The 16,299-nt window shown below is 41.9% G+C and overlaps 1 protein-coding gene across 2 annotated transcripts in view; it reads left to right on the top strand.

Annotated features, from left to right (window-relative positions):
* Positions 1-16,299, top strand: part of TGFBR3 (transforming growth factor beta receptor 3) — a 350,647-nt gene that overhangs the window by 297,279 nt on the left and 37,069 nt on the right. For both annotated transcript variants that reach the window (XM_030207075.1, XM_030207074.1), the window contains exons 12-13: positions 8,763-9,062; positions 11,190-11,310. In XM_030207075.1, the coding sequence (XP_030062935.1) occupies positions 8,763-9,062; positions 11,190-11,310 (421 nt within the window). The remainder of the gene's footprint in view (positions 1-8,762; positions 9,063-11,189; positions 11,311-16,299) is intronic.

Here is a 16,299-nt window from a genome sequence, read left to right as displayed (position 1 = left end):
CAGGAGCCCGTACTGGGTGGCAGTAAGTGCTCCCCGCCACATGGTAACACAGTAAGAGTTAACTTACTGCTTGGCCATTTTTGGGGCATTTTACCTGCTGTGCTAAAAAGGGCCCTGGCACGTGGGAAACACAGCCCCCACCACTACCACAGGGCCCTTTTTCCCTCAGCTTTGTAAAAGGACCCCTGTGTTAAGCGCTTTGGCACTTAAATTTGGGTGCGCGCCCAATTTGCACTTGCAATTTAACTGAGTAACAAACTAATTAGCATCAATTAGTGGTGCTATCAATTATTAGCATTAATTGGCAACAATTTGGATTTACGTGCACATTTTGTTAGGTGTTACTCTATAAAGATGTGTGCATAAATTTGTAGCGTTCAACTGAAAAAGGGGCATGACCATGGGAAGGGCATGGGTGGATCAGGAGCGTTCACAAAAGATGCATGCAATAGTAAAGAATTTGGGAGAGTCTGCCCCTAATTTACACACGATGATTTGCACCAGGTTTCAGTTGGGCACAGAACTTGGCGCCACGTGCTGTTCTATAAACTGTGCTATTTAGCTGTGGTTCTAGATTCTTCACTATCATTTTTACCTCACATTTACTGTCTGCTTAAGCTTCGTTTTTTCTATTTTCACCAATTTAGAGATATCCGTTACCTTCCTCTCCTTCTTCACATCCCATCTGAATTACTGTAATGTCATTTACTCAGGCTTACCACGTTCCACCTTGAAAAAACTACACACCCTCCAAAACACAGACTACTTTGTCATGCCTGCCACACTGGTAATCGTACTCCTTTACTGAAACAATACCACTGGTTATCGGTGGAATACCGGATCACCTATAAAATTGCACTATTGACTTTCAAGGCTTACAGAATAGGTGTTCCTGATTATCTCTCACATCTTGCTGTTCTTTATTCCCTTGCTAGGGTACTTTCCTCCTTAAATGATCACTGTCTGGTGTTAGCAAGCCCTAAACTTGACAATTTGGAAACAATCAGACACAGCGCTTTCTATTTCCTCTCTCCCCATACCTGGAATAATCTCCCTCTCATCTTCCACAGTGACCCATCTACTAAGCGTTTTAAATCGAATTTAAAGGCTTGAATTTTCAGGCAAGCCTTTGGTGAGATGGAGTGGACAGCAGTTTCCAGCTAAATTGCATAGATTCTTTAAAGTGTAGCTCTTTTTTGTATGTTTTTGTCCTCTTTGTGTGAATGAATATCTTTCTATCTTTTTATGGAGTTCTTTTCCTTTCCCTATTTGACATATTTTTAGACTGTACAATGCTCTGCTTTGCCCTGGCAGCTAGAGCAGTTTAGCAAATCACGAACTATAAACATCTTGGAGTGCCATTTATAAACTACCACTCAGTGCTCGGTTTTTGTTTTGGCACCCAAATTGGGGCACCGTTTACTAAATCTAGGCCTTAACGTTCAAGTTGATGTGAATTAACTGCTACCTCACAAAATGGGGCCTGCGCTGAAGTTGGCGTGTGTTTTTGACGCATGCTGAGGCCCCCTTTTACCGCAGCAGGTAAAAAGGCAGGGTTTCTTTTAAAGAAATGGACATTTCGGGTGGGAGCACTTACCACCACCCATTGAGGTGGCGGTAAGGGCTCTCGTGCTACCCCGGTGGTAACCGGGCAGCACGCGGCACTACCCTATTACCGCCAGGTACACACTGGCGCTGGAAATGAGGCACACTGGGGGTGGGGTCTACCGCCGGGCTGCTGCGGTAGCCTGGTTGTACTTCCCGTTGAGCCCGCGTTGGGCTTACTGCCAAGAGCCCCTCTATAAATACAGTAAAAAAAAATGGATATAGATGTATAGCTATGTTTTCATATATGGAGATCTGCATCAAAAAGAACATTTTGTTCTTTTTTAAAAAATTTTTATACACTTTGTACTACCATGCTATAATAGCGCGGTAATGTGAGAGAACAGAGAGTTTCATATAGGGGTCCTTTTACAGAGCTGTGGTAAAAATTGGCCTCAATGTGCCCTTACACAGGTCTTTCTTGTGCACTAAGGCTATTTGTGGCTGTAAAAAAAACAAAATAAAAAAAAACCCTCAAGTTTGTATTTAATTAATGACCGTGTGCTGACGTTGCCATTAGCCTGTGGCCATTTTTTAAAAACTACTGTGGGAGCACTTTCTTAGCTAAAAAAGGTAAGTAACATTGTAAATCTTAAGGTCAATATTTAAACTGCCCACATTGGCGTTTTTTCATTAACTGACAGTGCTCACCACAGAGGTTTTATGCGAGCTAGCAGTTCTGCAAAACTGTGTAAGGATTTTTTTGTCTGTCTTTATTTTCGAAAGCCATCATTTATTTTGGACCCCTGAGGCAAGCGTTATGCCGAAACACTGCCCATGTCGAGCCTTTAAGAATAAAGGACTCTTGTTTGCCACAGTCTTGAAGGCCCAGCTGTGCTTTTTTTTTTTGTTGTTGTTGCTTGTGTTTGTGTGTTCTTCTGAACCCTCTTTTTTGTGTGCTGAGATTTCCATTAACCTGTGGTCATTTTTTAAAAATTGCTGTGGGAGCACTTACTTAGTTCAAAAAGAAAAGCAACATTGGAAAACTTAAGGACAATATTCAGACTGCCCGCATTGATGCAAAATCAGCATGTACTTTCAACCTGTGGTCTTTGCATGAGTTTCTGAAGGAAATGTACACGTGGAGGGGCATAATTGAAAGGGACACACAAGTTTTGCTGAGGACGTCCTCGCAAAACGTCCCAGTGGAGGGGCAGGGAAACCCGTATTATCAAAACAAGATGGACGTCTATCTTTCGTTTCGATAATATTGTCGGGGACACCCAAATCTTGAAATTTAGGTCGTTCTTAGAGATGATTGTCCCTAGACTTGGTCGTTTCTGATTTTCAGCGATAATTGAAACCAAGGACGCCCATCTCAGAAATGAACACATGCAAGCCCTTTGGTTGTGGGAGGAGCCAGCGTTTGTAGTGCACTGGTCCCCCTGACATGCCAGGACACCAACTGGGCACCCTAGGGGGCACTGCAATGGACTTCACAAATTGCTCCCAGGTACATAGTTTCCTTACCTTGTGTGCTGAGCCCCCCAAAACCTACTACCCCCAACTGTACACCACTACCATAGCCCTTACGGGTGAAGGGGGGCACCTAGATGTGGGTACAGTGGGTTTGTGGTGGGTTTTGGAGGGCTCACATTTACTACCACAAGTGTAATAGGTAGGGGGGATGGGCCTGGGTCCGCCTGCCTAAAGTGCACTGCACCCACTAAAACTGCTCCAGGGACCTGCATACTGCTGTGATGGACCTGAGTATGACATCTGAGGCTAGCATAGAGACTGGCACAAAATATTTTTAAAGTTGTTTTTTTTTTTGAGGGTGGGAGGGGGTTAGTGACCACTGGGGGAGTAAGGGGAGGTCATCCCCGATTCTCTTCGGTGGTCATCTGGTCATTTTGGGCAACTTTTTGTGCCTTGGTCGTAAGAAAAACAGGACTAGGTAAAGTCGTCCAAGTGCTCATCAGGGACGCTATTTTTTTCCATTATGGGTCGAGGACGCTCATGTTTTAAGCACGCCCAAGTCCCGCCTTCGCTATGCCTCTCACACGCCCCCATGAACTTTGGTTGTCCCCACAACAGAAAGCAGTTGGGGACGCCCAAAATCGGCTTTCGATTATGCCGATTTGGACGACCCTGTGAGAAGGACGCCCATCTTCCGATTTGTGTTGAAAGATGGGCGTCCTTCTCTTTCGAGAATGAGCCTGAAAGGTTCCACTTTGACAGTTGCCAATAGCTGGAAAGTATGTAGGGCTGTGGCTCTTGTTTTACCTGCAGGTAGGCTTTTGCTGCAGGAGTAGCATAGCTTGGAACATACAATTTACACACACAATTTTCACCCTCCAGTATAAGCACACCCCAGGAATGCCTCTTCTCAGTTTGACTAAAAGTATACTCATTACGGTCTTTTAGGAACATTGAGGGTGGTTAGATTTTCAGACAGTTGATATGTATGGGTAAAAGGCTTTGGGCCCACATAAATCGCTTTGAAAATTGCCCTCTCCAGTGCATAATTCTTTAAGTTGAGATTCAAGATAAGTTAGGCATGGGTCTATATGCCTTTCACAGGTACTGAAAGAGATTCTGTTTTCCTCAAATTATTGCACGTTTATCCACTCCTACCCTAGCCCTTTCTGAGCTCATTTGTAACTTACTTCAAATTAGTACCTTATTTTCTTACTCCTGTTCTTCTGTCTTATCTGTCTATATTTTCCATCTTTGCTTACACCCTATTGTGTTGACATTGTAATGTAGTATACTATGCCATACTTTGTATTGTTTGAATATTTTTACTGTTGTAATTGTCTATTGCTTATGTTTGACTTATTCTTGCTGTAAATCGCCTTGAGTGAATTCCTTCAAAAAGGCGGTAAATAATTCCTAATATATAAATTAAATAAATGCAGCATTTTAGCATGCATCTTACAGTATTCTAGAAGTTATGCGCAAGAGGGAGCCCCTCCTATGCTCTGCCAACATGTGTGCCCCCTTGCATTTATGTGCTAAGCAAATTACGAGCCAAAATTATTGAATAACGCTGATTGCTCACTTGTACTTAATACTCGTAAATGCTGGTATTCTATCATTTTAGTGTACAAATGATACTTACATTTAGGTGTTAAAGTTATAGAATGAGAGGGTAAGTTACTTGCCCAAGATCGCAAGAAAAATCAGTGGGATTTGAACCCTGGCTTCCCTGGTTCTCATCTGCAGCCTTGTTGCTAATCCTTGTAAATTTTACAGATACATCCAGTTCCTAATCTCTGATTAAGACCTTGAAATGAGTGTATGAGAAGTGATTGGAAGAATAAATCTCCAAGTTTTGATTTGCCATTTGGAGGGCATTTATAAACTCCTATCTGCCTTGTTTCATATGAGTTTTCCGTGGTTGTTAATATTTTAAATCTCCAGGGGTGGCCTTGCTTCCCTGAGCAAGTACTGTGTTGCCCTTCTGATGCCCCATAGCTGTGTTTAATGGTGCCAAGATACCACTGCTAACTAGACTTCTAGAAATATAGGGGTAAATAATCAGCCAGCAGCAGTGAGCATTTTGTTGACTGCCACCGGTGGTGTTCTCAGATATTCAGTGCTGGGCCATGTCTTGACTTCGGCATTAAATATCTGGTTTTTGCAGAGCTGGCTATTTCTGTGGATAACACTCCCATCCTTCCTGTCTCATCAGCTCGTAACCTTGGGGTCATCTTCGACTCCTCCCTCGCCTTCTCTGCACATATTCAACAGACTGCTAAAACCTGTTGTTTCTTTCTCTATAATATCACCAAAATTTGCCCTTTCCTTTCTGAGCGCACTACCAGAACCCTCATCCACACTCTTATCATCTCTCGCTTAGACTATTGCAACTTGCTTCTCACAGGTCTCCCACTTAGCCATCTTTCTCCTCTTCAATCTGTTCAAAATTCTGCTGCACGACTAATATTCCGCCAGGGTCGTTATGCTCATATTAGCCCTCTCCTCAAGTCACTTCACTGTCTTCCTATCCGTTTCCGCATACAGTTCAAACTCCTCTTAGTGACCTATAAGTGCATTCACTCTGCAGCTCCTCAGTACCTCTCCACTCTCATCTCTCCCTACATTCCTCCCCGGGAACTCTGTTCACTGGGTAAATCTCTCTTATCTGCACCCTTCTCCTCCACTGCTAACTCCAGACTCCGTTCCTTTTATCTTGCTGCACCTTATGCCTGGAATAGACTTCCGTAGCCAGTACGTCAAGCTCCATCTCTGGCCGTCTTCAAATCTAAGCTAAAAGCTCACCTTTTTGATGCTGCTTTTAACTCCTAACTCTTGTTCACTTGTTCAGAACCCTTATTTTATCATCCTCACTTTAATATTCCCTTATCTCTTGTTTGTCCTGTTTGTCTGTCCTAATTAGATTGTAAGCTCTGTTGAGCAGGGACTGTCTCTTCATGTTCAAGTGTACAGCACTGCGTACGTCTAGTAGTGCTATAGAAATGATAAGTAGTAGTAGTATTCAGCACTTAAGTGGCTATGGATTACCACATAAAGATAGGACTGACTTTTATGTGGTTAACCTGGCCGGTTAAGTGCTGAATCCACCTCCGGAACGCCTCCAAAATAGCTAGTTTTCACTTAGGTACTAACCGCTAATTTTCAGCAGTGATAACCAGTTAAGGGCCACTGAAAATTAGTGGCTAGCTCCGAACAAGCATTTTAACCGGTCTGCAGCCATTTCTGGCCAGTTAAATCGCTTTGAATATTGACCTGATAGTAACTAGAAGGGCTTTTGAAGGTTGAGTCGGGGAAGGAGAAAGACCTTAAGAAAATGTGAGATGAAGTGCCAAAGCCCTGGTACCTACCCTCTTTCCTATTTCTTCTCTCTGCCTCGTCATTTAGAGGGATCTCGTAATGAGTAACCATGATGCAGGAATAAGGAGTTTACTGATTGTTAGCTTTTGTTTCCTTGTTCATCTCTGGAAATCCATTCATGAAAATGCCAGCCTTTTGTATGCCAGTAGGAAGAGTTACAAAGCAGCTGCAGCAATTCACAAGTTCAAAAAAGGAGCAGCAACACAAACCAACCAGTTTCTATAGATATACAACTTTATTAGAAGAGTAGCCTCTGATAGAGGTGTAAATTGATGTTGTCTACCATTTAGATGTTAAAGTCATTTCCCAACATGTTTCAGTATTCAAATGTCAAGTTTTGAAGAAGCCCAAACTGGGCTCTGAGAGCTCAGTGTTGGAAACCTTTGAAGTACTGAGGGCCTTATTCTATAAAGGTTATGCTCCTAAATTTACGCTCTTAAATTTAAGCGCCTAAATTATGAGCTTAATGTATTTTGGAGCATAGATTATGCTCATAATTTAGGAGCATAACCTTTATAGAATAAGGCCCTGACAGCCAGATGCACAAAACTTAATGAGCCAACAACGTGGTTTTTACACTGGTTCTAGCCAGTTTAGTGAGCAAGGAATTCAGCGAGACATGCATAAAAGGTTTCTGCGAGCTCTTTTCCTGTCACAGTAGCAGCTAATGAAAATTGTATGCAAAGTTATTATAATGAGCTAATTATATTCAAATGTACATTCAAAGCGATGCACAGCAGCAGCCCCTACCTTTACTGTGGAAAATTGAACGGGAGGTCTGGAGCTGTTGGTCCTGACAGTTCTTCATTGTTGTAAGTACTCCAGCCGCTCCAGGGTCCTCTGCTGCTCTGGAAAAGGAGAAAGATGCTGGGGAGAGAGAAGACACACCGGAGCAAGGAGATCGCTGACTGTGGCAGTAAAGTGTGGAATTGGAAGCGGGTGCCACTTTTTCCTCACGCCCTCTTTCCTGGCAGTGGGGAAGCAGGGAAGAGGCGAGCTGCAGCATGACAGTCCATCCGTCAACCATTGCTCAAGCCCTGGCGAGCACACCCCACAGCAGTTTTGAGAAAATAAAAAAGTTTACACTAGCGTTTATGCATACAGCTTCCATGCTTGTATGAAAGCCATATACTAGTTCCACTCTGAGCATGCACAGAGCAGCCGCCCTTAGTGATTGCCTGTTCTGTGCATACTCAGATGACCAACTGTCTTCCTTCCTGTTGAGCTGCTCGCTGCATGCGACTTGTTTTGGGAATCGCTCTGTATTTCTAAATCTGTGATTTTTACTGAGGTGGAAATACTGGGTGGTTCTTTCCAGAGACCTTTGTGCACTTACCCTGAGTGCTCTCTTTTAAAGTGTGATATACATCCTAGTAGCAGTGTTTAACTGTACCCCTGATGTAGGCATTTGAATGCCCGAAGCATTGGGCATCAATTATAACATCTAAGTGGTAGGACAACATCAGTTCACACCACTGTCAGAGGTTGCTAGTCTAATAGCTGCAAAGGATTAAAATATAAAACAACATATGCATTCAGCTTCTCTTATATAAGCACGCAACTATGGAATGCACTTCCAAACGTCACAGAAAGAATGCACGACCTAACAAGCTTCCAGAAATCGTTAAAAACCAACCTGTTCACAAAGGCATACCAGAAAGAACCAACCTAAACTCCTGAACTCTGCAACACAATTGGAACTCTTACCAGAACTGGCCAAAAACTAACTCTCTCTCCTTGATCACTTAAAATACTCTGAGGCATATTTTCAAAGCATAGAACCTATGGAACTTTGGAAGGCTAAGTGCTTTGAAAATGAGCCCCTCTGTCATCTATGAACATTAACACTTGACCACTCTGTATTTCTCTTACCGGAAATGGCGATCGCCATCACAGTACTATGTAAGCCACATTGAGCCTGCAAATAGGTGGGGAAATGTGGGATACAAATGCAACAAATAAATAAATAAATAAATAAATAAAGTTCTGTATATATTCACAGTCACTTGCTGGTTTGTGATGATGCTCCTGTTTTTAAGATTTGTATGTCTGCACTTTTTCAAGATATGTGCATGTACAAGAACTGCTGAGTTTAGTTATTTTAGGGTGACTCTAAAGGAATCCTAACTTGGCAAATTTCCAGTACACAACACATGTCTTACATTGCACTGAAAGAGGACTTTTACTATTGATTTATGAGAACAGATATCAACTAGTCATTCCTTCCTAATTAGGCTCACAGCTTTAAACTTGAACTGTTAGACATGAGTACATTGCGTTATCTGAACAGAAACATGAGGAGCACCCTCTGAGCCTTGCTGAAATACAGCTTTAATGTGTTTTCTTTCTTTCTTCAGGTTTCTGTGACAAAGGCCAATAAAGAACTAGGGTTTGCCATTCAAACATGCTTTATCTCAGCTTATTCAAACCCTGATATGATGTCTGAATACACAATTATTGAGAACATCTGTCCTAAAGATGAATCTGTTAAATTTTACAATGTACAAAAAGTCAACTTTCCAGTACCACATGCACAGACGGATAAAAAACGATTCAGCTTTATTTTTAAGCCTTTATTCAATATATCCGTGCTTTTTCTACACTGTGAACTAACGTTATGCACTAAGAAGGAGAGAGATACTCAAGGACTGCCTAAGGTCAGTGGACATTTTGGGTTTTGTTGTTTTATATTGTTGCTTTTTCCCTGTTTCATGCAATGAAATTTATATAGAAAGGACTCTACCAATGTATATCCTAATACTATAAAGTAATACTTCATTTTACTTTACTTTTTAAAAATCTCTAATCCTCACCATCTACAATTCTGGGCAGAGTACAAAACACATACATAGTCCAATTTCTTCATGTATCAATATGTTCTTCATCTGAACTATCATTCAACTGCAATAAACAACATACATTAACATAAAACAAACTCATATGAAAATGAAACTATATATCTCAGCATAATATCATAAAACAACGATTCTTATCAGTGACACTATCTTAAAAAATATTAAATGCTTGTTGAAACAGGCAGGTCTTTAAGGCCTTTTTAAAATCATTCAAATTTCTCAATGCTCTAATCTCTCAAGGTATAGCATTCCACAAGTTTGCTCCTGTAATATAGAATATCGAATTTCTATATTCATCTAGGTATATCATCTTAAATTTCATTACATTAAGGTCTTAAAGCCCGTTACAGCCAACAAGTTCTAAGTAGATAACAACAAGAAAAAGAGCATAATCCAGATATTTGTACAAAATAGTCAGAATTATCAGAAACAACATTTAACATCTATGGATTAAGAAAAATATATTCTAAAAAGGAAAGTCTTTAGTAATTTCTGGAACTCATAATAATTCACCATTACTTTAAAAACCAGCATCAACATTTTATACTGTATTCTGTAATCAACTGGAAGCCAATGTGAATGAACCAGTGCTTGAGTAAAAAAAACCTCGGCCCTAAAAGAACTCGAGCTGCAGGGTTCTGTGCAATTTGCAATGAAAGAAGGGCATATTTTGGCAAACCTACCAACAAAGCATTGCAATAATCAACATAATAAATGTTTATTTTTCTTCCATGGAAGTGGCTTTTTATAAAAAAAAACGATGAGCATGAAAGTACATGCCAGTGACATGATGGTGCGAACATGGGAGGAACTTGGTAGTGTGTAGGCAGAGTTACCAAGTACACACCTAGATTATGAAATACACTAAACGACGCATGTGCAGGAATAATGTAGCTGTGAATATTTATCTCCTCTGTTGAGTAGGTAAAGGCATCTATGCCTGTAAAACAGGTAGGATTTCTGATGCTTATGATAGTATGAGTATTATATAAAGACAGTTCTGTCCTGGAGTGTCCACAGCCAGTTGAATTTGCCAGCCAAATTAAAATTGCTTTGCACCCAGTGGCGGGTGTTTGCATTTAGGTGCCTGCAGTTATGGAGTCAAGTACCTTTGCAGATTAAGGGAGAAAAGGATGACTTGAATTTTCGCAGATGATTAAACACCTGGATCTTGGGAGCACATTAGGGCCTCTTTTAGTTGGGAAAAATAGCTACAGCTCAAGAGCTGTAGTTATTTTCCGAAAGTGGAAATGAACACCCTTGTGGCCCAGTAGACTGGATTGGACCCAACCTCTCCCCAGCCCCAACATAGGAGTAAAATGTTTCTGAGCCCTTAAAATACCCTGCTCTTCCCATAAAAAAGTGCCAGCTTCTCTTATCGCCCTGACACCCCCTAACATCTTGACGCACACCAGGGGTGACGGGAGCGGGAACAATCGGCACTCGCTTTTACCCAGTGGCTGTCTTCTTCAGATTGGCGCTGCTTAACCCTAATGGTAATATCCAGCCTAAATCAGAGGTCCTCCCATGAGGGCTCTTTTTAACTCTTCTGCATGAAGGGGCAAACATTTTTGAAAAATTGTCACACGTTGCCACATCCTGGAATAAGCACAGTTCATGACCTCTAATGATTCTACAATTAGTTAAGACAGTAACTTCAGTTAATTTCTTGCACCTTTCACCAGTTTTCTTTTCTACAAGAATCAGTATTGCAGCAATGTTTACTCATCAAAGGGCAGCTGAAAATATATTTCCTTTGCCTGTGTATTGCACAGATTGTTTGGGGATTATGATAACACTTGAATCTCTTGTTTTTCTCGGGTAAATTGTACTGAGCAACAGTGATAAGACAACAGCTGTGCAGCTATTCCAAAGGGTTTGTTTTGGATGAGTCCCTGACCCCACTCACTGCTTTTTTTCACCCTACAGTGCATTCCTCCTGATGAAGCCTGTATCTCTCTTAATAGTGAAATGATCCTGGCTATGATGAGAAACAAGAAGACCTTTACCAAGCCCCTGGCTGTAGTCCCTCATCCACAGGAACCAACAGGTAGTACATTTGGTTTTGAAAAGTTCTAAATTCATTGTGTCTCTCTTTGTCTTCAATAAACTTTATAGGATCCTTAACTTTTATTTAATTTAACTCATACCCTTTTTTAGTAGTAGTTGTATTCTGTAATACAATTTAGGCACCTACTGCCAGATTCTGTATTGGCCTCCCGAAGTTGGGCATGGATTACAGATCTGTGTGTAAATGTATTAGTCAATTAGGCAACAACAATCAATTATTGGAGTTAAGCACTTAATTGGCAGTAATTAGGAGTTACACTTGAATCTACCCTACACTCTATTCTATAACATGCATGTCTAAATATCATAACCTGCAGGGTGTTCCCAGAAATTAGGCGCGAAATGAACACTAAGCTAGTATTTTGTAAAGGCCATTCCACACAGAGTGCCCTTTCAAGTATGTTAGCGTAATGCAGATCATCCCAGTGCCTGACTTTGGGTACCATTTATTGGATCTACCTCTAGGGATCTCCCCTCCCCCAGGTGTTATAGAGGCATCCAGTTTATAGAATTTCCACCCTAAAGCCACAAAAGTTCGATCCAGCATAATTCTTTCATCATTTGACCCAGGGGCATAGCCAGACTTCGGCGGGAGGGGGGTCCAGAGCCCGAGGGGAGGGGCACATTTTAGCCCCCTCCCCGCCGACGATGAGTCCTCCTGCCGCCGCCACCAACAACAACTTTGACTCCCCCCCCCTGCCGACGACCCTCTCGACCCCCCCCCCCTCCTGCCACCAACCCTCCCCCGTCGCCTACCTTTGATGGCAGGGGACCCCAACCCCCACCAGCCGAGGTCCTCCTCTTCCGGCGCAAGGCTTCGTTCTGTTTCTGTGAGTCAGGACATCAGACTCACAGAAACAGAAGGAAGCCTTGGGCCGGAAGAAGAGGACCTCGGCTGGCGGGGGTTGGGGTCCCCCGCCAGCAAAGGTGGCATGCGGCAATGGCGAGGGAGGGTTGGCGGCGGGAGAGGGGGTCAAGAGGGTCATCGGCAGGGGGGTCCAGAGCCAAATCTACGGGGGGCCCAGGCCCCCATGGCCCCACATAGCTACGCCACTGGTTTGACCCATTTAGTAACACATACAGGTTCTGATCAAATTTGGCACCTTTTTTCATGAAGTTTCATTCACCCTAACAGCAGCTATTTTGGAACCAATAGAACTCCACATCAGATACAGATAAGCAGTCTTTAGTGGGCGTTATATATTGCTATCCTGAAGGTAATGCTTCTTGAAATGAAAGTAATGTTAAATGCAGATAAACAAATTTCAGTAACTGTTCAGTGATTTGACACCGTTAAGGACAGTTCTTGGAATGCGTTTCTGTTGGAAATCCAAAGTTAGAAAACAGAAATCTTTTCAGCCTCGGCTGTGCAGTGTATTTATGCTCCTTAATTCTGCTTTACGGAAATACAGCTGAGGGAAGTAAAGAGCAACTGTTTCTGCTTAACTCTGTGGAGGCGCACGATTAAGAGAAAAAAAATAAATCCTAGCATTCTTTTTTTCCCACTAGGAATTAAAGGAATTAGACTCAGGAAAGCTACAGTAAAGTAAAGAGTGTATGTTGGAATCTGTTGGGTATAAACTAACAATAGGTTTGTGCAGATGTGCTAATGACAGTATAATAGAGCATTTTGTGGCCAAAACTAATTTAGAGTTGTTTACAAGCTAGAACATCAGGACTTGTTTTTTAACAGTCTCGTAATAATAAATTGTTATTTTACGTGCCTTACCCTACAGTAGAATGTGGGTAAGCAAACCTGCTCCGAGGTCATTTTCTGGAGCCTGTTCCAAGCTATTGTTTGTCTCAGGCACAATTGCATTTTTGGGGAATCTCGTATTATACAGTAGAACGGTGGTTCCCAAACCTGGTCCTGGAGGCACCCCAGCCAGTCAGGTTTTCAGGATATCCACAATGAATACTCATGAGAGATATTTGCATGCACTACCTCCACTGCGTGCAAATCTCTCTCATGAATATTCATTGTGGATATCCCAAAAACCATACTCTACTGGTGTGCCTCCAGGACCAGGTTTGGGAACCACTGCAATGGAAGGTAAGTCAAGTGGAGCCACACCCCCATGGAAATCCATATACGCCACATGTGTTAAATGCACGGTGCTTTGTTTGGAAAATATGCAGTATGAGGAAAACTTTGTTACATGGGAAGCAAGGTTTACATGTGAAAAAGGGGTCTTAAAAACTGTACGGTGAACATGTACATATAAGTGTGCATGCCTAGATGGTATATATATCAAATCCTGGGTAGCTCAGAACTAGGTAATGGAACATGCACCCGAGGGGCATATTTTATTCACAGATATCAAGCAAGTGATTTTGCTGCCGGGTTTTCTGCCACTCTACAGCCTCTGGAACCTACCTGCTGGTCTGGTTTCTGTGGGGGTTCCACATTCCTGCTGCAACCCCGGGGGTTGCACACTCCACGGTGCGGGTCCCTTCTCCTTTGCTGGCCCCCTCCTTGCCCGACCTTTGTTTTATTATGTGATGATCTGACTCCTTTTCAGTCCAGTGGTGCCTTGATACCAGAGGAAATTTTGGTTGTATGTGGATTGAAAAGGAGTGTGTTCATACTTGCCATTTGCTTTTTTTCTACATTGAAGAATCTGCTGACCCCTGATGAATGCATTGTGTCGAAACTTGGCTGAGTCGGGTCATCACATAATAAAATTGCATTTGGCAAATCCATGATTGTCTTCTCCTTCTCTGGACCACCTCTGCTAGATGTTGCTTGCCCAGACATGGCCCTGCATGAATATCCAGCCATAATGCCAGCAGTAGCCAAAAAACAGTGACTGCTACCGGCTGAATATTTACACCTAAATCTTTACCTCTTTCATTGATTGATTGACTCCCCTTCGTACGGTGCTCCATACAAGCCTTCAGAATTAGACATGCCATCTTTTTCAATTTAGTGGGACACAGGTAAATTTGTCGCTGTGGTTGCGTCTAATACTTTTAGTTCTATACACTGTATGAAAAAGGTGTTTTAGTTTGATTTAGAAAACCAAAAATAAGCTTTTATTAAGTAATTAAAAGGAGAGCTGGTGTTCACTATACTCTTGGTATAGTGGAGTGGAGGAGTAGCCTAGTGGTTAGTGCAGTGGACTTTGATCCTGGGGAACTGAGTTCAATTCCCACTGCAGCTCCTTGTGACTGGGCAAGTCACTTAACCCTCCATTGCCCCTGGTACAAAATAAGTACCTGAATATATGTAAACTGCTTCAAATGTAGTTGCAAAAATCTCAGAATGTGGTATATCAAGTTCCATTTCCCTTTCCCCCTTCTAGAATATGTATATCATTTTCTTGGTAGTGTAGGCAATCTGATCGTTGTTCAGCGCTATTTAACCATCCAGGAACGGCTCCTGCCTGGTTAAATAGTACTTAACCGACTAAGCACTAATATTCAGGGTGAAATAGCTGGTTATCTCCGCTGAATATTAGCGCATAATGGCTAACCAGCTCTATCACGTGATATAACTGGCTAGCCGTGAATATTCAGAGCATCGCCAGCTAAGTTTAGCAGCCAAATCGGACCACCTAAATAGCAGTCCTATCTTTAGCTATTATTAACTTAAACGGCCAGCGCTGAATGTTAACTTGGCCGGTTGAGTTTAAGCTGCTCAAAAAGACTCGAGATATTCAACACCGGTCACTGGAAACAACCGGTCATTGGATATCCAGACTCAGCTCCGATTGCGGCACTTAGCCAGACTGCCTTCCAAAGTCTGAATATCTGTCGGAGTGGGATTAGCCCTTCATGTCACCAGTTCAATAGAGATCAATTCATAAGAGGGATGTTTAGTTATCACAGTTAAATCCCCCATAGGCATTATTGATGCCTAAATGCAGTAATTACTTAGTAGAGATCCAAACTTAACACTAAGGTACATGTAAACTGAGGAACATAGCCTGCCCTATGCTGTCAATGCAGTGGCCTGTCATTACAGTGCTCTTTTGTTTCCCAGTTCCAGCCATCCCTAGTAAGCCAGAAAAAATGAAGCTTGCTAACCTGTGTCCTTGTGCCCGATAAGGCTTATCTTTAAACAGCTATTAAAGATAGAAAGTTATATTAATTAGTAATATACTTAAGACTTCAGGTTTTAGGTGTTATTATTAAATATCAATAAATCACCCCCCAATGCTAAAAAAAAAAAAGCTTAGCATGGGTATTTGTTGGATAAATACCACTTCCCCTAGTACTCTCTCACCTCACCTCTGATTTGTTTTGCATCCCTAATGTCCATTTTTTGTGCCTTTTTGGTCATGACGACTCCGAAGTGACACAAATGTATGTATTTGATTCCACCAGAAAAGTTACCCAGCAGTAGTGTCTGTATTGCAAAAACACTGATAAAAAAGAAATCTCAATTAGCTGGAGAATAAACATCTACATTTACAATTTATAAACACCTAAGAATAGAAGCCCTTGAAATATTCTAATATTTAGCCATGGAGCCTAGAGACTAAAGGGTTTTGTGGAGTCAGTATACCAAACCTTCAACTCCGACTCCTACAAATATTAGGCTTCAAATTTTTTGTTCTGGATCTAAAGTACTGGTAAATATAACTTTAGGTCCAGGACCAAGATATGTGTATATATAGGTATAAAATGATAACATTTTTTGAAGCTGGAGACTGATTCGGTATATTTTTACAAGTGTTAACTGTGCACTAAGGCCATTTTTACCGCAGCTTTAATGGCAAAATGGCCTCTTTCTTGTGCCAATGTTGCCATCACAGCCATTAAAAAATGAACGCGTGTGCACTTATCGCCACTCATTTTGTAGGTGGTGAGGACTCACATGCTGATCCTACGCTAGCCAGTTAGCACATGGAAATGTAACCGTGCTAACTGATTAGCACAGGCATATCCACTCTCTGCCCCCCATGCACCCCCCCCCCCCACCCAAAAGAAAAATTAAAAATATTTTTTAGCATGCAGTTAGCAC

The sequence above is a fragment of the Microcaecilia unicolor genome, chromosome 6 (assembly GCF_901765095.1).
Source record: "Microcaecilia unicolor chromosome 6, aMicUni1.1, whole genome shotgun sequence".
In the NCBI taxonomy this organism is placed as follows: domain Eukaryota; kingdom Metazoa; phylum Chordata; class Amphibia; order Gymnophiona; family Siphonopidae; genus Microcaecilia; species Microcaecilia unicolor.
This window is presented reverse-complemented; position numbering and strand designations above follow the sequence as displayed.